The sequence below is a fragment of the Exophiala xenobiotica genome, assembly GCF_000835505.1.
Source record: "Exophiala xenobiotica strain CBS 118157 unplaced genomic scaffold supercont1.3, whole genome shotgun sequence".
Lineage (NCBI taxonomy): Eukaryota > Fungi > Ascomycota > Eurotiomycetes > Chaetothyriales > Herpotrichiellaceae > Exophiala > Exophiala xenobiotica.
In genome coordinates this window covers 2,120,150-2,138,643 of record NW_013562492.1, presented here as the reverse complement: position 1 = coordinate 2,138,643, position 18,494 = coordinate 2,120,150, and the positions used below count along the sequence as shown (strand labels likewise).

Sequence of the window (18,494 nt, the reverse complement as noted above, 5' to 3'; positions counted from 1 at the left end):
CCTTGCCCCGCTAAATGGTAAGATGGTACTCGTACTCCGTAAGGCTGCGCTCAATTGAACCACATCTGACGTGAAGCCGCAATTACTACGGTGCTCGTCCACTTCTCGCAGCAAGGAACGGTCAATTCCGGGGACAGGGAAACATCTATGCTACTTTGAAAGCCTAGACGAAGATCAACGTTACCTGACTTCATTCGCTGCAACAATGCTGCTCCTCGACTACCAGAATGTCCTGATCCAATCCATCCTCACAGAACGCTTCTCAGGCGCACCTCCGCAGTCCATAGACCAAGTCGTGTCCGACTTCGACGGCGCAACATTTCACATATCTACCCCTGCCTCGAAATCCCAGATCCTGATTTCCCTCGCCATCAAGTGCTACAGAGAACTTGTCCAGCATGGCGCCGAAGCTGTCCTTCAACGAGAATACGGCAACTACATTACGCAGACGGAAGCAGGCTATGACTTCAGCATCCTGATCGATCTGGAGAACCTGCCGGGGACACCGGAAGAGAGAGAAGACCTCGTGCGACGAATCAGCCTACTAAAGCGGAACGTTATGGCTGCGCCGTTCGAGAAAGCCTTTGACGAGTTCGCTCAATTGGCCGAGGAGGCGTCAAAGTACACATCCGAGTCAGCGCCGCAAGGCGTGCAAGAAGGAGGAGAAGTCATGGCGATCCATTACCGTGAAGAGGAGGCGATTTACATTAAAGCCAGCCACGACCGGGTAACTGTGATATTCTCAACGCTGTTCATCGATGCAGTTGATCGGATTTTCGCAAAGGTGTTCTTGCAGGAATTCGTGGATGCAAGGAGGAGAGCCATTCAGAATGCTCCGCAGGTGCTGTTCAGGAGCGATCCGCCTTTAGAATTGCAAGGGCTCAAAGGAGTCGGCAAGACTGGCGAGAAGGGGGAGCTGGGTTTCATCACGTTCGGTAGGACCAGACCAGAGCCGGCACAAAGGCCAATCTTGACTAACACATGACAGTCCTCTTCCCCAGACATCTGACTCGCCAACGACGGGAAGATGTGATTTCACATATCCAAACATTCCGGGACTACTTCCACTATCACATCAAAGCTTCCAAGGCATATATTCACTCGAGAATGCGACGGAGGACCGCGGACTTCTTGCAGGGTTTGTTCTGCTCTTTGTCTTCATCAACGAAGTCATACGCTAACAGACGTAGTTCTCAACCGCGCAAGACCCGAGACGGAGGAACGAGAAAGGAAAACTGCAAGTGGTAGGACATTCAGGGTACAGGGCTGATTGTCGGGGCTTCGACAGTACAGATTGGTTGCTGAAGAATTCGAACGTTGGTGACATGCCATACGATTTGCCTCAATGTCCCCGAATGCTGGCGGCGACAATCGTGTCCCATCATGTTTTCGGTGCACGAGACCCTTCAGTAGTAGACAACAGAATCACTTTGCGAGTAAGGCTGAGGCTACTAGACAAAGTCGTTGCACGTATCCAAATCAAGCCACAATAACGTCGTGCGTTTTCCTCCTGTTCAAGACAACTGCCTCGCCAACAACTGTTAGTGTGGTGTCTTCGGTCGTTTCCTCACCAACTAGCTCATCATGACCCCCAGAAAGGCGTATCCGAGGGTGTAATGAGCGGGATTATAGCTCCGCTTGTATACGCCTGTGATTTCCACTCCTTAACATTGGATCTGCCAAGTGAATCCGTCCCAAGACAAAGTTCGGTGAGCCAGGAAATTTGAGAAAATCTACCGTAAAAGGAAATGAAGTTACCGAAAGTGGAAATGTAGGGATTCTTCACTTTAAGCTATCACTTCGAGCACACCCTATGTACGCACGCTATACGGAGTAGCAGTCACCTCCATCGCTACGCTGCTATGGTGCTACGCAGGGGCTATGGCAGTACTCCAGAATCTTTCTCTGTTTGATCACGACCGGAGGGCCATGCCCGTTACGATCAGGGGAAAGTGTGCTTCAGGGGACCCAAGCTTCCAACCTCCAACTGTGCCGCGCGCCTGCAGTAGCGTGCATTTTCTGGCTTGAAGAGGACCACTCGCCATGATGCACCCCTACATATTATCAGGGACGGAGGACGCACGAATTCGGGTCAGCCTTCTCAACTCGATGACAATCCCGCAGGCAATTTTGTTGAGATTTGCATTTCTCACTCCGAGAACAGATCCAGGTGCTATCAGCACATTCCGTTGTCACTTGCAAGCCGAGTGAAGCTGCAGCAGCCTGGGCAACGAAAACGCCCTTGCCATGACAGTTGAGCAGACGCTGCCACGTATCAGATACGGCGTCTCAGGTTGCATATGTGGCGTGCTTCGAATTGGACGCAATCATTGATTGATTCGTGGCCACCAAGTCGCAACACATACCCTGGCCTTATCGCTGGCCTGAGACTGGAGTGCCATGCGCTCATGCGTGACAGTTGTGACTAGCTGCTGTCTGATCCCCTCAGACCCTGGACGTCCGTCAATGGATGCTCCGACTCAGTCACAAAAGGAAACCAACGGGTGTGCCTCCAGCCTAGCCGCCGCTCACCAAGAACATACCAAGCAAGCGGACCACGTGGAAGCTGGAAAGAACATTCGCGGAAGCGACTCTAACCCAGTCTACAGAGGCGGGGACTTTTGTTGTGATCTGCTAGCGTGCATCCTTTCAGCTACCCGCTGCTTCATGGAGTCCAACACTTGATAAGGCATACCCCGACCGACTTGCTCAGCCTGACAAGCAACCATTCAGAGTCGACTGGGGCACAAAGCCCAACTTTGCCTTGTATGCACGGGCTGAAATCCGGGTAGCCATGTGCTCGTTCAACCCGTGTAGTCATTGAAGAAGGGGACTCGGAAGTCCAGCCTGACGGGACCTTCTTATAAGCCTAAGCCATCCTCCTTTGAGAGCTCGACAATCCATCCCATATTTTGCACCTTGGTCAACACCAATCAATGGCGGAACTATGCGGCGCTTTGGGCCTTGTGGCCAGTGCCCTGTCCGTTGCTTCCACCATATCGACATTGATGCAGACCCTGGCCACCCTTCGGCGTCAATACAATGACGCAGACCTTGCCGTTGACCAGTTGACCAGTCGCCTTCGAATCGTTCGCGCTGCACTCGTGCAGGTTCAGCGCTGGGCCGAAGAATGTCGCTCCCGCAAAACATTCCATCGTGAGCTAATTCCAGACCTCGAAGACGCAGTCAGTAGCTGTGGACAGTCTATCAAATATCTCCATATGGAGCTCTCCAAACTTGAATGGGAGCAGGGCAGGCTGAAAACAGGAAGCAAAATCGCTCTTATATTCGAAGGCCGAACGATCAAAGATTTTCTGGAGCATCTCAATGGTCAGATCACCGCCCTCAATTTCCTTCTGACTGCCGCTCAATGGTACGTAGGAGAATTGTCGCACAGTTAGGTCATGTGCTAATTATGGCAGTCGAACACCAAACGATCAGACGCAAGTCCTCGAGAAGGAGAAAAGCAAAGATGTCTTGAAGCAGGCCAAAGACGATACTACCTCTCTGGTCGGCTTCCGGGATTCCGCTTCCTTCGCCTCTTCCACAGCGAGGAATTCCACCGCCTCCCGACTTTCCAAGGTTTTCGACTTCGACGACATTCTCCTACAGCACAAAATATATCAGAACAGCTTCCGATCTATGTTGAGGCGAGCGGTCAGCCCGACAAACAATTTAACTGATACCAAATGGCCGAAGCCACCTTCATGCGGCGTCTTGGTCCCTCCACTTGAGAGCACAGCTGATGAATCTGCCAAGATTGACGTGAAGCTCAAAGAAGATGCACACAAACGGAGCAGAGAGATGAAAGTACTGGCCATAGGAGAGAACCATGGCGGAGCTTCAGTCATCAAACAACTGCGCCAGCGCTACGGCCTACCCCTATCCGAAATCGAGGTCGAGAAATATAGGCGGTCAATCACAGCATTCGTGCTCCGCTCGCTCGTGGCTGTCCTAAATTATGTACATGAGTTCGGTACTGGCCTTGTCAGTCAAGTAAGTCGCGAACATGAAAATCTCATCCAAGAATTTGCAGCAACCGAAGGGTCAGACTGGAAGGTCACGGCGCAGATTGCGGCAGCAGCGAAACACCTGTGGCACAATTGGCACGTGAAACAAGCTTTCGCTGCCATGGATCACGATCTGCAGACAGCCTAGTATGTCCATGCCTTCGCGTCAACGATCCTAATACTGACTGCTCGGTAGTTACCTTGAAGCCATCGAGCGAATATGCCAACCAGACTACGTACCCACAAATATGGACATCATCAAGGCTCCTGAGGCGACTGAGACGATAAAAGAGACGGATTTAAGCATGTCGTCTTCCAAACCTCCTATCCTACTTCGATTCATTGAGATCAAGGAGGAACGGCTCATGAAGATCTTGTCGCAATTTGCAGATGTTCAATTTTGTCTCTTTGCGATCGACTTGACGTGCTACGACCGCTACTCCAAAGATGGACGTGGATCGAACGCACTCAGCAATCGACTCTCCTTCTTGAGGAGCATCTGCTCATCAATTTTCCTCAGCAACGTCGTCATTTTACTTGTGTTCACGAATGCAATTGCTTTCGAGAGGAAGATTGCCGTTTCACCGCTGGAGTCCCATTTCGAAGACTACAAAGGAGGCAATAATGCCCAAGCTGCGATAAAATACATCTTGAGAAGGTGCAGTAAGGCAAATACTAATGCTCTGCCGCTCTTCTGGCATATCTACGATTGCGCTGTGGAAGGTGCTGGAGCTCAAGCTACGGATCGGTTCTTCAGGCGGTCTGCTGACAGTCTCCCAGCAGTGATGTTGCTCCGCGAGGTGGGCTACGGTTGAATGCGACCATCCTCCAGTCATGATGGCCGTCAAAGGCGCTCCAGGGTACCGTCAAACAATCAAGCAAGGAGGGCAGATAGCAACTTGGATGGCATGTATGATGTCAGGCTTGATGAACCCGTTCTCAGGGCAAGAGATGCTTCTTTTGTTCTTGTATCTGAAGGCTCTACACAGGATATATCTGGGAAACCAAGCTATGGATCGTGTATACGATAAGGAAGATTGCGATAGGGAATCAAGCTGAGCATTTCCGTGGAGGTTGAGGGGCGACAAGGCTGAGTAGCAAGGCTGAGCGATATGGCGTCATTTGAAAACCCACTTGCGCTTCTTTTCCACTGACGCATGTGCTGCGTCTTTTCGTAATTACTAAACTTCCACATCGTCGCTTTACTCACTCTCTGCTGAATTGAGACTCATTCCACTCCCCCGTTGCTCATTCTCAGTCTCTCTACATTTGGTCTTGGTTTTCCAAGCTGCGCCCTCAAGATGGCAACTCTCAAAGAAGTAGACTCCGAAGCCGGATTCGATCAGATGATCCAGAATGCGTCGCCGTCCACCCTCTTCGTCCTGTACTTCCACACTCCATGGGCCGCTCCATGCGCTCAGATGAACACTATTCTGAGCACTCTTGCCTCCACATATCCCGCCGACTCAGACATTTCATTTCTATCCATCAACGCCGAAGAACTCGCCGATATATCGGAATCGTACGATGTAACTGCCGTACCGTTCCTGGTGCTCCAAAAAGGCGGAAAGACACTTGAGACCGTGAGCGGAAGCGATGCAACAAAGGTCCGAGCAGCAGTAGAGAAGTATGCCGGGGCTGGAAGTGGTGCAGGCAAGACTGGAATCCCTCCGCCACTGCAGGCGACGCCGCAGGAGCCCGCCCAGACAAATGGCAATGCCACGAAAGATCTGAGTTCGTACGCACCAAAGGAATCGGATCCACAGACTGCGCCGGCGTATTCGTCGGGCCAGGGATCGAGAGAGGAGTTGGATGAGAGGTTGGCGAAGCTGGTCAAGGCTGCGTAAGTCTGCAACACTCCCGGGGCCATCTGCACAGGGAGGGACTATCTGGCTGACATGCTATCTATGTAGACCGGTCATGCTGTTCATGAAGGGAACGCCGAGCGCACCCCAGTGTGGGTTCAGCAGGCAGCTTGTCAGCATTCTTAGAGAGAATCAGGTCAAATATGGGTACGTTATATTCTACACTGAGCTGCATTTGCGCAGTGCTGGTTGCTGACCATCGGCCCGTCAGGTTCTTCAATATCCTAGCTGACAACGACGTCCGAGAGGGTCTGAAGGTGTTCTCGGACTGGCCTACATTCCCGCAATTGTACACCAATGGAGAACTTGTTGGCGGTTTGGACATTGTAAGTGATTGCTCTTGACCTGTACGGCTCTAGTCCTTGTACATTACTAATCGAGTTTCCTATCTAGGTTCGAGAAGAGATGGAAGCTGATCCTGAGTTCTTCAAGCCATTCTCTGCGGCACAGCCTTCCGCGGCGAGCACATGAGATGATAATATGTCCTTTTCAAGCGTGAATATTATGATGGTGTAAGATACAAATTCGATGATCAATTCGACCACTAGAATGACAACTCCGATGCTGAGCCATGAGAAGTGTGCCACCCGCTGCTGTTCTAAGTATGCAAATTTGAGCCATATGGCAACATTTCGTGTCCAAGCTCCGGGAGCGATCTGTTCCCTCGCGTCTAATTCTGGGAGCCGCAAGGTTCTCCCTCGTCAGACCCCTTAAACCACCACCGGTCTGTCGCTTCTTCGTCCAATATCATCTCTGCCTTCTGCAGGTCTTCGCAAAGTCCTTCGCCCTCATTGAGAATGCCCTCTCGTCTGACCCAGGGTACCGCGTTGCAATGGCGACAAAGCTTGTCATTCAACGCACCTTGAGCCAGGTGCTGTACTGCCATCCTGCCTTATCCCGCGTGGTTTTTCGTAAACACCTCCCTTCTCAGACGCTTTGTGATGCCAAACAGAACCTCCACTTGCTCGTCGACTTCCCCTGAGCGCTTCTTGAGGTTAGCAGTGTACTTCGAAGCTGGGGTCCTCTTGGCTTTGGCAAGGGCGGTTTTAGCGACGGCATCGTTGTAGTCGTCCCATTGTTGCACGACTGCTGCCGTGGCGGCTTTCAAGTCCTCCACGTCTTTGGCACGTCGCATCCGCTCGATTCGTTCGTGATATCTCTTCTGCCCAGTGCTGAGCGTGACAGGGCTAACGTCGATGTGAAGGGGCCCGCTTTCTTGACTTTCCGCCGGCTGCACTATTCCTTTGGCGATCTCCCGGATAACTTCCGCGTTAGATTCCCATGGATATTTTTCTGATCGGAAGGCGCCGAGGAGCTCATTGACGAGGTCTGCCTGCTCACGACGCTCGCGGGTCATGACAATCCAGCATGTCGAGGCCATCGTGACTGTGATGGGCTGAGATTGTTATTGACTGCCTGATATGGAAGTGTGTCAGGGTAGAAGAGGTAAGAGAGAGAGTGTGTTCAAATGAAATGGAAGGGAAGAAGATCAGAAATAGGGGTTGATATGCTTGGAGTGGATCTGAGCCTGGTGTCAATATGTGCACATGTCGTGGGAGTGGCGTCCGCCTGAAGGTCAAAAACAAGTGAAAGACAATTGAGTGAAGTGAATCCATATGATCTTGTGAGAAGGTATCGCTCTTCGATGCACTGGGCTTTGTTAAGGGATCTGGCTACTCATTGCTTCCGTCCACATGCTGGAGTTCATACTCAGGCATAATATTCATGACTTTTACAGCCTTATTAATAAAATCTTGTCGACTGAGATACGCTCCTCGCAGCCATCTCTTGCCCGAATTCACGTCGAATGCGTTCCGGGCATGGACGACACGCAAGTTGTCGAAGATGACACACGTGCCACTGTCCATCTTCTCTTCGACCACGTTCTCAGGCTGCTCCAGGATATCAGAGAACTTCTTGCTCGCCAGGACAAAGCGGCTGAGTTTCAGGTGGTCTGGTTTCGGCGGGATATTGCCCACGAACGGCGGCGACCAGAAGACGTGCGCGACGTTGCGTATTTCGGAGGATCGGGCATTGAGCACGTTGCGCGGCGGGACAGCCGCCGAGTCGATGGTCTGCACCGTGGGCTTGGCGTCCGAGTAGAAGAAGCCGTCGTTGTCGTATTCGTAGCGCACGAGATGGTGCTTGAGCGTGGGAAAGTCCTGAGGGCGGCTGATGAACTGCTTGTCCAGGGCGTTGAAGGTGTCGGCGAAGCGTGACTCGCCGCCCTGGGCGCTGTTGTGCACGCAATGCAGGAATTGGAAGCCTGGCGGGTCGCGCATGTATAGCAAGTCCATGTGGAAGCCGAGGTGTTTGGAGGTGTAGGCGACGTTTTTGGCGTTGGGCACGCTGCGCACGTCCCACGTCGGGCCGTAGAAGGTCTGTTGTAGAGGCCCCATGCGGTTCACGATTTGGGATACGGACTCTTCGGATTCGGGGACGCCGTCGATGAAGACCAGGCCGTCGCGCCACAGGAGGTGCATGGCCTCGGCAAGGGAGGTGGTGTGGTTCATGTAGTCGTTGAAATCGACGCGGGCGGTGTCCTTTTGATAGGTGTCGCGGTCCCAGAGATTCAAGGGCCGTTTGTACAGGTCCCAATGCGGGTTGCGGAATTCATTGCGGAGGTTCTTGATGGCTTCTTTGGTGATGATGGACCTGTGGTCTGGAGGGGATGAGGGGACGTCGTTCTCCCAGCGCACTTCGACGTCGCCGGCGCCTTCGACGTAAATGACATCCTTAAAGGAGATGTTGGAAGGGATCTCTGAGTAGGAGAAGTTGCGCTGTTTGTCGGAGGGATCGATGCATGACGGGCATCGGCAAGCGTCGCGGACGAGGACGGGTGAGACTGTTGGTTCACGGTGTTCGCGTTTGCTGCCGTCGTCCTGAATGCTTGCGACGACCTTTTGGAGTGGATTCACCGAGTAGCCGATAGTTGAGCTCTTAGCTTTCTCCTTGGTGGCACGATTGTTGAGCTGAGACCGCTGGATGTTTTGAGGTCGGAATTGCTTTCCCAGTAATCGCCGCGCGAAGTCTGGCGTTTCGGGGCCCTTTGTGGCCACTTTGGTGATCCCGATGGGATTTACCCGTCTAGAGCCTGCAAACATCTCCTGGAAGAAGACCTGCGATGGTGTTAACATTCGTGATAGCTCAATGGCTTTACAAGAGCTGTAGAGAGAAATCTCCTCCGCTTGTCCGGATTGTCGATGCAGAAACCAAGAGCTTTCCACAGCAGGTCAGATATTAGGCTTGAGGGTCTATTAGCGACAACGGGTCTACTCTCGTAAATATATGTCACTCTGTTTTGTGCATGGTAAAGAATGTTCACTGCTCGAGCGTAGCAGGAGGAAGTTCTTTGATCCCGAGGCTCGCAAGGCTGAGCTTTGCTGGAGTTCGACGAGGCCCGTACATATCTGCGGCGTGGGCGAGCTGTTTTCGCCAAGAGGCCGGTCAGGCTGGTCACGGCTGGTCAGGCTGATTCTTGGCAACTATGTCATAGCGTAAGAGTGCTGGGGGCATGCCTAGTGAGCCTAGTACGCCCGGAAGGCCAGAGCGAAAGCAGCTGCGGGCGGCCGTCAAAGCTGTTGTGTGCTCCTCCACCACTGCACTGACTGATTTGGCTTCCCTATCCTGCGCGCTTCAACTTGTATCTTGCATGACTGCTGTTTCTTCCATTAACCACACCTCATCCTGCCCTTGCTGACACCCCAATATCCTTCATCTCTCCCGCATTCCTCCTGTTTGACGCGAGACTGTCCTCCTCTCATTCTTCTCGCCTCCGTCATTGCTTTGTTGCCTGATCTGCAACCACTGACAAAGCCTGATCCCAACCCGATCACTTTACCACGTTTCGTCACTACACTCGTCTTTTGTCCACCCCCCATCGACCGCAGACTTTTCAGAACTTATCGTGCAGTCGCTCCATGACACCGTCACGGTAGAACATTGAGCCAATCTTGGGTGCTTTTGGGTTGTGCAACTTGGACAACAACGGTAGTTAAGTTCTCCTGTGCACAGGGCTATGAAAGATGGTGGAGAACGAACACGGAACTCCCACATGGAAGTTCACGCAATGTTTTGGCGATAAAGGGGATGTCGAAGACATCACAGAGGCGGACATCATCTCCACGGTTGAATTCGACCACACAGGAAACTATCTAGCAACCGGCGACAAAGGAGGTCGTGTGGTGTTATTTGAACGCAACGAGACTGTTCGTCCGTCTTTGCCCTTTTTTCCGCCCTGCCACTGACATGATCCGCAGAAAAAGACCTGCGAGTATAAATTCCACACGGAATTTCAGTCCCATGAACCCGAGTTCGATTACCTCAAATCCCTCGAAATAGAAGAAAAGATCAACAAAATCAAATGGTGCAAACGCCAGAATGCCTCCCACTATCTCCTCTCTACCAACGACAAAACCATCAAATTGTGGAAGGTTTTCGAAAAGTCACTGAAGGTGGTGGCAGAAAATAATCTGTCCACAGACTTGACACCGGGCGGAGTGGGAGGAGGTGGTGCCCCTCGTCCCATTCATGCCCGCTTCAAGGATGCCTCGCAGTTGAAGCTCCCTCGATTGACGCATCACGACACGGTCGTAGCAGCGGTTCCTCGACGAACCTACGCCAATGCCCATGCATATCATATCAACAGCATCTCCGTTAACAGCGATGGAGAGACTTTCATCAGCAGTGATGATCTACGTATTAACCTGTGGAATCTCAATATCCAAGACCAGAGTTTCAACATTGTTGACATCAAACCTGCCAACATGGAGGAACTCACGGAAGTCATCACGGCTGCAGAGTTCCATCCTATAAGTTGCAATTGGTTTATGTACGCCAGTTCCAAAGGCACCATCAAACTGGCCGATATGCGTGAGAGCGCACTTTGCGATCAGCATGCCAAACGTAAGTATTCCCAGGTTTGCTTGACTGATTCACCGGCTCACTTTGACTGCAGAATTCGAGCAAGAAGAAGACCCTTCGTCGCGATCCTTTTTCTCTGAAATCATCTCCTCCATTTCCGACGTCCGCTTTTCACACGATGGCAGATACATCCTTTCAAGAGACTATTTGACTGTCAAGATCTGGGACGTGAACATGGAAAGACAGCCCGTCAAGACGATACCGATTCACGAACATCTGCGCCCTCGCTTATGTGACACGTATGAAAATGACAGCATCTTCGACAAGTTTGAAGTCGTCTTCAGTGGAGACGGAAGCAATGTAATGACCGGAAGCTACAACAACAATTTCATGATATACCCATCGGATCCCGAGCAAGAGACGGAGGTGGTCTTGCAAGCCGACAAATCGGCCTTCAAGGCTAAGAAAGTTGGAGTGCCGACCCCTATCAACTCAGTTGCTAATGGCGGCAAGAAAGGAAGTTCAAGAGCTGGAAGTCCCGCAGCCGGCACAGGCAGCAGGATGAGGAAAGAGACTGATGCAGACCAAATTGACTTCAACAAGAAGATACTTCACATGAGCTGGCATCCTTTCGAGGACAGCATTGCCATTGCTGCAACAAATAATGTAAGTTTTGTCGCCCTCGCGAAAAGCCAGGGACGGTCACTTACTGTCTTCCAGCTTTTCGTCTTCTCTGCCCTCTAGACCCGGTCACTGGCATGTGATGAACCTGCATTCAAAGCTCCTCTTCCTCTTGTCCGGAACAGCTGCCGGCGCTCAGAACGCTGCTGCTTTCGCTTTCGCTGGAGGTTGCCTTGATTTGTGCCCAGGCAGAAACCAGGCTGCCCAAGCCTGCCGCAGCCTGTCCGGAGTAGGTTGGATGATGGGAGACATGCTACTGCCTGGGCTTGTCGACCTGAGACGTCTCCACGCGGATGCGATGGGTGGAATTGAATTTGCTCGGTCTCACCGATGCGAGCAGGTCCTTTTCCTGTACCTCCTGTACCCCTAGGGGGCAGATTGCTACGAATGGCTACTTCTTGGATTTTGCGATCGAATTCTTGCATTGCTGGAGATGAGCTTAGATGAGTCGGTATCTGGGAAAGGGTTGAGACTATCCTACTTCCAGCATATGAATGGTCGTGGTCGATGACTTTCAACTTGGGACTTTGTTTCATGCTGTAATGGAGCTGGGAACGGCAGCGAATGATGTGTGGGCGACAGGCAAGAGTGACCAGGCGCAAGCTATCGGATCGAGAGGAGTGCAAAAGCAGGTCAGAAGGGACAGACTAGGCCGAGAAGCAAGTAGACGAGAAATGAAATGCGTAAAAACTTGATCACTTGGAGCTTTGCATTGTTCGCTTGTAAAGGGGCGCTGAGGCACATACTGCTTCGGTCTCATCATTCTCATCAACATTAGATCTGGTTGTCATCGATTAGTGAGGTATAATACTATTATGGATGGATTTGTTCATCCTGTGTCTTCGGGATGATGCCCAAAGGACTCTAGTCCTCTGTCCATGGCAATTGAGCTACCGCCAGGCTGACCATGACCATTGATGCCTGGAGTCCCATTGGCGGCATCAGCCAAATGCTCCCTCGTTACTCTTTCGAGCTCTTTGCCCGCGTCCTCCAAGCTCGTTTGGATATGAGCCTGGCTCTCCTTGATTTCGACCCTTTCCCTTCCAATATCAGCGCGGCGCTTTTCGATCCTCGCCTTCTCGAATTCCAGGTGCGACACCATATCCCTCAATCGGGCCAATCCGGCACTGAGTTTCGGTATCGCCGTCGTCTCGCGCGGTTGTCGCGGCCGGTTGGCCTGCCTCGTGTGCGCCATGTGCGATGACAACCCGTCCATGCCGCGGTGCGTCTGTGCGGACTCGTAGTGCTGGTGCAGCTCGTAATCGGAGTCTGATTCTGCGCCGGAGTCTGAGCCGGAACCTTCGGCGCCGTCGATGAGTGCGCGGATGGCTTCGCGTTCGCGCAGAGTCTGCTCGCGCTGGCCCTTGCGCGACAGCGTCACGCGGCCGGAATCTTCGACAAAGTCATCGAAGCCTTCTGCGATGTCTTCGTCGTCTGGGACGAGTCTGGTATCTTTCTCGCGTGTGGGTGGGAGGTACGATCCTACTTGCATACGACGCGGTTTGAAATCGCCATCGGAGTCGTAGTCTTCTAGGGATATAAAGTCCGCGCCAGCGGCGGCGGTGGAGGTGGTGTCGGCGTTCGCTGCTTGTTCTTTGGCAAGGCGTGCGCGCCGTTCCTTCTTCTCGCGGATCTCGGCGGCAGTAGGGATGCGGGAGGATGAAGACGATGAGATGGCGGTCTTGCCGAATTTCGATTCCAGGTCGAGCTGTGTTTGTGAGATGGAAGGGTCGATAAGATCGAGAGACGGGCTGTCGCGGGAGGAGAGGTCGCGAGGGGTCGAGGGCGTCGAGTTGCGCAGTTCGTCGAGATAGGCTTTGCTGTAGCTTGGTCTGTCTCTATCTCTGTCGTGGTCTTGACCTTCGAGTTCACTGTGATCGCGGTCTGTGCCACGGTTGAGGACGGACTGTGCTGCACTTGATAGACCTAGCCTGGACGGCTTTGTGGGTGGTATGATGGGCTCTTCGTCTTCTCGTGCACCCGTTCGTGAGGTGTCATCCTCGCCTGGGTTGAAGGACATGCGGAGTTTGGATTTTGTTCGGGGCGCATTGCTCGTTGGCCGTCGTACAACGGGACCGGTGTCTATACTTCTCCATCAGCGACTTCGTTCATACTAGAGCCAGGGGTAGTGTCAGAAAGGTGCTTGAGTACGGGCGACATTGGGTTGGACGTACTTTCTTCCGCATCCTCTGGCTGCGCCTCGGGTTCGTCGCGGACGATGCGCTTCGGCTTTCGCCGAGCAGTGAATAGCGATGTCATTGGATCGTGGCTCTGGAGGTCCTCTTGCCGTTGGTCTGGGCTGGAGACGTCCTTGTGGTCAAAGAGATAGGAGCCTTGTGTAACTGCTGGAGTTGACATTGGTGCATGGGTCGTTTGACGATTCATGAGATTTCATATCCGAAGTTCTACCAGCCACATCTTCAAGGGTCAGACTGTTCCTTCCCGTTGCTCCGCCTCCATCCTGCCTTTCGATGGATCGTTTGCTTCACCGTAGTTGCCTTCGCCACTTTACCTTTTCACCCTTCCTTCACCCTTCCTTCACCTTTTCGTTCCTTTTCTCACCTCACTATCACCTCACTTTCACCATCTGTTAATATCATCTTAACGTCAGAAATGTCTGCCCTCGTTATTGCTTTCGTCCCATCGATCATTTGTGCGCTGATAGCCCTGATTAGGAGTATAGGCTCTGCTTTCATGAACATTCAGCATCAGGAATCCAGTAATTCAAACCTGGAAGCCCAGCTCGGACTCAAAATTTTACAGCTCAGTCAACAGCTCAAAACCGAAAGTTCGCAGCTAAATCGACGACTAGAAGCCCAAAGTTCGCAGCTAAATCGACGACTAGAAGCCCAGTCCGTCGCTTTACAAGAGATTCGAGACCTTACTCAAGCCCGTTTCACCATCTTAGACAGGAGACTTCAAAGAGTTGAGATCGTTTACCCAGACTGGGACTGATAGAGATGGCAGTCCCGACACCATCATTTACAATTGCGCATCAAAAGGTCGAACTTGATGTCAACTTCAACCAGCTACTGACTGGAAAGACCGAGATCACCATCTATCCCGACTCCCGAGACCTGAAAGAAATTCGACTTCACGGACGAATATGTGCCATCAAGAAAGTCCTAGTCAACAATATCCCTCCACCTTCCGTGCGCCATGAAGACCCCTGTGATCAACTCACTCTCCACTCTAAGAGCACGTCGCATCAGCATCACCTGCTTGCTGAAAAGCTGGCACGATCCGTCGGTCCTGACCCCGAGCCGGATATCATCATCACTCTACCGAAGAAACTGATAATCCAGCCAGTGGAAGTGGCGGAAGTCCATACGCAGGCGTCAGGCTCCATTCAGATTCCAGAACCGTCAACAGCAGGTCCATCTGTGACCGAGGCCACGCAGGCATTATCAGACACGACTGTTGCCAGATTCACACCGTTGACTCTGGCAATAGAATTCGAGACTTGTCACGCGAGGGAGACTCTTCAATTCGTTGCGGGAAAGCGAGGTAGTGGCCGCTGGCCCCATGTGTACACTCGGTCAAGGCTGGGCTGTGGAGGTGCCTCGCCATTGTTCCCTTGTGTCGATTTGATCAACAGCCGATGCACGTGGGATATATCGATCAAATGTCCGAGGACAGTCGGCGATGCGCTGAACCAAGCTTTATCCCTGGACCTGTCAAAGCTGAATATTGACCCTTCGTCCCAGGAGGCTCGTCAAAGCTATGAAGGCAAGGAGATGGTCGTTGTCTGCTCTGGCGAGCTCACCGACGAGATCATGGACAGAGGTGACAATACACAAAAGACAGTATCTTTCTCCTGCTCGCAGCAACTGGCGCCGCAGCAGGTTGGATTTGCTATTGGCCCTTTTGAGCGGATCAACCTGGGTGAGCTGCGCGATCCGCAAGAAGTCGAAGAACTCGGTCGTAATGCGGTGGAGATGCTGGCTTACTGTTTACCTGGGCGAGCAGAAGAGACCAAGAACACCTGTCTACCTTTGGCGAAAGCCATGGATTTTGTCGTCCACAAATACATCTCCTGTCCGTTCCGGGCATATTCGATGTGCTTTGTCGAGGACATCCCTTCAGACATATCCGTTTTCGCAGGTGTGTCGATGTGCAGCACAAGACTCCTGTACCCAGAGGATGTCATTGATCCGGCTCAAGAAGTGACGAGACAGCTGGTTCACGCTATAGTGTCGCAGTGGATTGGCATCAACATCATCGCCGAAGAACCACGAGACAACTGGGTCATCATCGGAGGAGCATACTTCATGACGAATCTCTTCATGAGAGATCTGTGCGGTAACAACGAGTATCGCTACCACATGAAACAACAGGCTGATCGAGTCTACGAGCTCGATCACGAGCGTCCCTCGATCTACGAAATGGGGGCGCTGATGCACGTGGACCCGGCGGAATACGATTTCATCGCTATCAAAGCCCCCGTAGTACTCTTCATTCTGGACCGGCGCATTGCAAAGAATCAAGGCACATCAAAGATGCCAGCCATTCTTGCGAAGATCCTTACCAGAGCTCGGACTGGCGACCTGCTCAACAATGCTCTTTCAACAGATCTGTTTCAGAAAACAGCAGAACGGTTCGGACATGCAAAGTTCGACGATTTCCTTGCCCAGTGGGTGAAAGGAGCGGGATGTCCCAGGTTTTCTGCATTTCAACGCTTCAATAAGAAAAAGCTAGTTGTGGAAATGCTGATCAAGCAGACTCAAGGCACTACAACAACAGATCGAGAATTGGATATTGATTCCTTCATGCGTGATGCCCGTGAGGATTTTCAGACTGTCTATGCAGCTCCTCCACAGCCGGTGTTTACCGGGCCTATGACTATCAGGATCCACGAGGCGGATGGGACACCATACGAACACATCGTCGACATAAAAGATGTCCAGACCAACTTCGATATACCATACAACACAAAATACAAACGCCTTAAGAGGAGCAAGAAGCAACGAGCAAGAGCAAATACCAAGGCTGCTACCGAAGCAGATGAAGAGGGCGAAGCCTTGGTCTATTGCTTGGGCGACGTGCTTCAAGGTGAGGAAGATGTTGCCACTTGGAAGATCACGGAATGGAGCGCAGAGGATGAAGAACGTATGAACTCTGAATCGTATGAGTGGATCCGGCTCGACGCCGATTTTGAGTGGATCTGTCAGATCAACCTTCAAATGCCGGGCTACATGTTCAGCTCACAGCTTCAACAGGATAGAGATGTTGTTGCGCAGCTAGAAGCACTGAGGCATATCTCTAGCTACCCACCTTCACCACTTGTGTCCTCGATCTTCATCCGTACGCTGATGGACCGGCGCTATTTCCATGGAGTACGTTCATTGGCGGCTCAAGGTCTCGTGAAACACGCAAAAGACGAAGGAGAGGCCAAGAATATAGGATTGTTCCACTTGAAGAAAGCCTTTGAGGAATTATATTGCGTCACGGAGCAGGGCTCAGCTATGACCAGACCAAACGATTTCTCGGATCAGCTCGCATATATGTTGCAGTGCGAGATTATCGGTGCCATCTCAAAGGTACGAGACAGCCGTGGACATACACCGAGAGAGGTCAAAGACTTTTTGCTCGACAAACTCAAGTTCAACGACAACTCTGCAAATGACTACTCAGATGCGCATTACGTGGCTCGACTCATGAAGGCCCTCACTGCTGCAGTCATCGCCCGACCACACCATCACGTTGGCGTAGATGACATGGATCTCGATCTTGAAGATGAAATTCATGAGCTGAGGCAATTGGAGAATCAGTTCCTCGAGGAAATCGACCGGTACCGGCGCATGGACGAATGGACCAGTTCGTACCAGAACCTGTACTCGCGAACGGCGCTTGAATGTCAATCAATGCTTGCGGCAGCCGGTATAGCTCGATTCTCGCCGCTACATTTCCTGCAATACACTCGACCTGGAAACTACGACATGCTGCGACAATCCGCCTACAGTGTACTCACCACCCCCAGCATCCTGAATGAGCCCTCTATTCTCCGCTACGTGCTGTACTGTATGGTCGCAGATTCTTCGCCCTGGTTACGGCAAAGTCTGCAGCGAGCATTCGGCAAGGTCCTGGCTAAGCGCGCTATTGGCGAAAAGACCGTCTCGGTCCAGCCTGTGGCCGATGGACTCGTCATTGAAGACACAGCTGTAGCTGATGCTCGGCAAGCCGATTTAGCTCGCCGGCAGACAATGGAGGGTGCAATGGCTGCTCTGAAAAAGGAGCTGGGCAATCACGAGTTGCTCAAAACCGCCTTGTGGAATGCTGTGTGCTACGATCAAATCACGCTCGAAGATCTGCAGACAATGCTGGACTTTTGCCGGCTGATCTATGAACCGAAGGACGAGATGAAAGTGTCTCTACGACTACCGCGGTACTGGCGGGTAGAGAGCCTCGGAAAGGTATGCTTTTCATTGATATTTTTGGCCCTGGAGCCCTAGCTAACATTTGCAATCAGGGTAAACTCAAGTTCGAGCAGACTCAGAAAGTCAGATCGAAGGTCGTGTCGAAATGGCAACCTCCTCTACCACACATACGCACGGAAATGCAACCCTCGCGACCGAGCATCGGCAGTGCAGGTGGCTTGAAGCTCACTTTCAAGATGGGTTCGCAGTCCTCTCGTCCGACGCCAACACCGCCGCCTCCACCTCCTGCTCCTGCTCCGCCCGTGCCGACTCCGACCCCTGGCCCCGGCCGTGTCGTACTCAAATTCAAGCCGGCTTCGAAAGGTTGATCGGTTGTGCCTTTTGGAGCATATTCCACTCCTACCAGGCTTCGACCTTTCCTGGGTTGGAGAGTCATTGTGTAGGGCCCATGCAAAATCAACCAGAAAGCGGCTATCTATTCTTCCAGTCCGTCGTCATGAACGTGCGCATGTCCCCATCGATACCCGCATCCCATTCCCAGATAGCGCATTCTGTATGACAATATTACATTGCAATGCATTTTCTCCAACGCAGCATCCGCAGATGTTGGGTATCATAAACCACCTGTCCGTTTTCCTTTTCTCTTACTTCACTCCTCATAGGCTCCAAGCGTAGTGCATAGTGGCGTAGCTGCAGCA

The 18,494-nt window shown here is 52.1% G+C and overlaps 8 protein-coding genes across 9 annotated transcripts; 5 read left to right on the top strand and 3 right to left on the bottom strand.

Moving 5' to 3' along the window:
• Positions 1-61: 61 nt before the first annotated feature.
• PV05_05001 (uncharacterized protein) lies at positions 62-1,508 on the top strand. The gene is made up of 3 exons (XM_013461465.1): positions 62-935; positions 989-1,138; positions 1,191-1,508. Exons 1-3 carry the CDS (start codon positions 206-208, stop codon positions 1,268-1,270), a joined length of 960 nt encoding a protein of 319 aa, XP_013316919.1. The 5' UTR covers positions 62-205; the 3' UTR covers positions 1,271-1,508.
• Positions 1,509-2,936: 1,428 nt separating this feature from the next.
• PV05_05000 (uncharacterized protein) lies at positions 2,937-4,953 on the top strand (the record flags this gene model as incomplete). The annotated part of the gene is made up of 3 exons (XM_013461464.1): positions 2,937-3,373; positions 3,423-4,157; positions 4,207-4,953. 3 exons carry the CDS (start codon positions 2,937-2,939, stop codon positions 4,823-4,825), a joined length of 1,791 nt encoding a protein of 596 aa, XP_013316918.1. The 3' UTR covers positions 4,826-4,953.
• Positions 4,954-5,189: 236 nt separating this feature from the next.
• Positions 5,190-6,515, top strand: PV05_04999 (Grx4 family monothiol glutaredoxin). The gene is made up of 4 exons (XM_013461463.1): positions 5,190-5,853; positions 5,924-6,022; positions 6,087-6,201; positions 6,269-6,515. Exons 1-4 carry the CDS (start codon positions 5,312-5,314, stop codon positions 6,344-6,346), a joined length of 834 nt encoding a protein of 277 aa, XP_013316917.1. The 5' UTR covers positions 5,190-5,311; the 3' UTR covers positions 6,347-6,515.
• A 252-nt stretch (positions 6,516-6,767) lies between these two features.
• Positions 6,768-7,256, bottom strand: PV05_04998 (uncharacterized protein; the record flags this gene model as incomplete). The annotated part of the gene is made up of 1 exon (XM_013461462.1): positions 6,768-7,256. One exon carries the CDS (start codon positions 7,254-7,256, stop codon positions 6,768-6,770), a length of 489 nt encoding a protein of 162 aa, XP_013316916.1.
• A 292-nt stretch (positions 7,257-7,548) lies between these two features.
• PV05_04997 (uncharacterized protein) lies at positions 7,549-9,012 on the bottom strand (the record flags this gene model as incomplete). Its single annotated transcript, XM_013461461.1, has 1 exon — positions 7,549-9,012. The coding sequence occupies one exon, from the start codon at positions 9,010-9,012 to the stop codon at positions 7,549-7,551; it is 1,464 nt and encodes a 487-aa protein (XP_013316915.1).
• A 485-nt stretch (positions 9,013-9,497) lies between these two features.
• PV05_04996 (uncharacterized protein) lies at positions 9,498-12,114 on the top strand. Its single transcript, XM_013461460.1, has 4 exons — positions 9,498-10,083; positions 10,135-10,780; positions 10,833-11,404; positions 11,459-12,114. The coding sequence occupies exons 1-4, from the start codon at positions 9,901-9,903 to the stop codon at positions 11,480-11,482; spliced, it is 1,425 nt and encodes a 474-aa protein (XP_013316914.1). The 5' UTR covers positions 9,498-9,900; the 3' UTR covers positions 11,483-12,114.
• Positions 12,115-12,149: 35 nt separating this feature from the next.
• PV05_04995 lies at positions 12,150-13,782 on the bottom strand. Of its 2 annotated transcripts, none has more exons than XM_013461459.1 (2): positions 13,594-13,782; positions 12,150-13,532 (listed from the first exon to the last, which is right to left on the bottom strand). In XM_013461459.1, the coding sequence occupies exon 2, from the start codon at positions 13,437-13,439 to the stop codon at positions 12,249-12,251; it is 1,191 nt and encodes a 396-aa protein (XP_013316913.1). In that variant the 5' UTR covers positions 13,440-13,532; positions 13,594-13,782; the 3' UTR covers positions 12,150-12,248. The 2 variants fall into 2 exon arrangements, with proteins under 2 accessions (XP_013316913.1, XP_013316912.1); XM_013461458.1 differs by having other exon boundaries at positions 12,150-13,501.
• Positions 13,783-14,172: 390 nt separating this feature from the next.
• PV05_04994 (uncharacterized protein) lies at positions 14,173-18,407 on the top strand. The gene is made up of 2 exons (XM_013461457.1): positions 14,173-17,832; positions 17,889-18,407. The coding sequence occupies exons 1-2, from the start codon at positions 14,380-14,382 to the stop codon at positions 18,162-18,164; spliced, it is 3,729 nt and encodes a 1,242-aa protein (XP_013316911.1). The 5' UTR covers positions 14,173-14,379; the 3' UTR covers positions 18,165-18,407.
• The last annotated feature ends 87 nt before the right edge of the window (positions 18,408-18,494 follow it).

Bases quoted from the DNA above. Each gene is read 5' to 3' on its own strand.
- PV05_05001 (XM_013461465.1), top strand. From the start codon at position 206: ATGCTGCTCCTCGACTACCAGAATGTCCTGATCCAATCCATCCTCACA. The intron at 936-988 runs GTAGGACCAGAC...AACACATGACAG, and splicing joins GCTGGGTTTCATCACGTTCG to TCCTCTTCCCCAGACATCTG. The intron at 1,139-1,190 runs GTTTGTTCTGCT...TAACAGACGTAG, and splicing joins GACCGCGGACTTCTTGCAGG to TTCTCAACCGCGCAAGACCC.
- PV05_04999 (XM_013461463.1), top strand. From the start codon at position 5,312: ATGGCAACTCTCAAAGAAGTAGACTCCGAAGCCGGATTCGATCAGATG. The intron at 5,854-5,923 runs GTAAGTCTGCAA...CTATCTATGTAG, and splicing joins GCGAAGCTGGTCAAGGCTGC to ACCGGTCATGCTGTTCATGA. The intron at 6,023-6,086 runs GTACGTTATATT...TCGGCCCGTCAG, and splicing joins GAGAATCAGGTCAAATATGG to GTTCTTCAATATCCTAGCTG.
- PV05_04996 (XM_013461460.1), top strand. From the start codon at position 9,901: ATGGTGGAGAACGAACACGGAACTCCCACATGGAAGTTCACGCAATGT. The intron at 10,781-10,832 runs GTAAGTATTCCC...CTTTGACTGCAG, and splicing joins TTGCGATCAGCATGCCAAAC to AATTCGAGCAAGAAGAAGAC. The intron at 11,405-11,458 runs GTAAGTTTTGTC...ACTGTCTTCCAG, and splicing joins CCATTGCTGCAACAAATAAT to CTTTTCGTCTTCTCTGCCCT.
- PV05_04995 (XM_013461458.1), bottom strand. From the start codon at position 13,777: ATGTCAACTCCAGCAGTTACACAAGGCTCCTATCTCTTTGACCACAAG. The intron at 13,502-13,593 runs GTACGTCCAACC...GGAGAAGTATAG, and splicing joins GCCAGAGGATGCGGAAGAAA to ACACCGGTCCCGTTGTACGA.
- PV05_04994 (XM_013461457.1), top strand. From the start codon at position 14,380: ATGGCAGTCCCGACACCATCATTTACAATTGCGCATCAAAAGGTCGAA. The intron at 17,833-17,888 runs GTATGCTTTTCA...ATTTGCAATCAG, and splicing joins GGGTAGAGAGCCTCGGAAAG to GGTAAACTCAAGTTCGAGCA.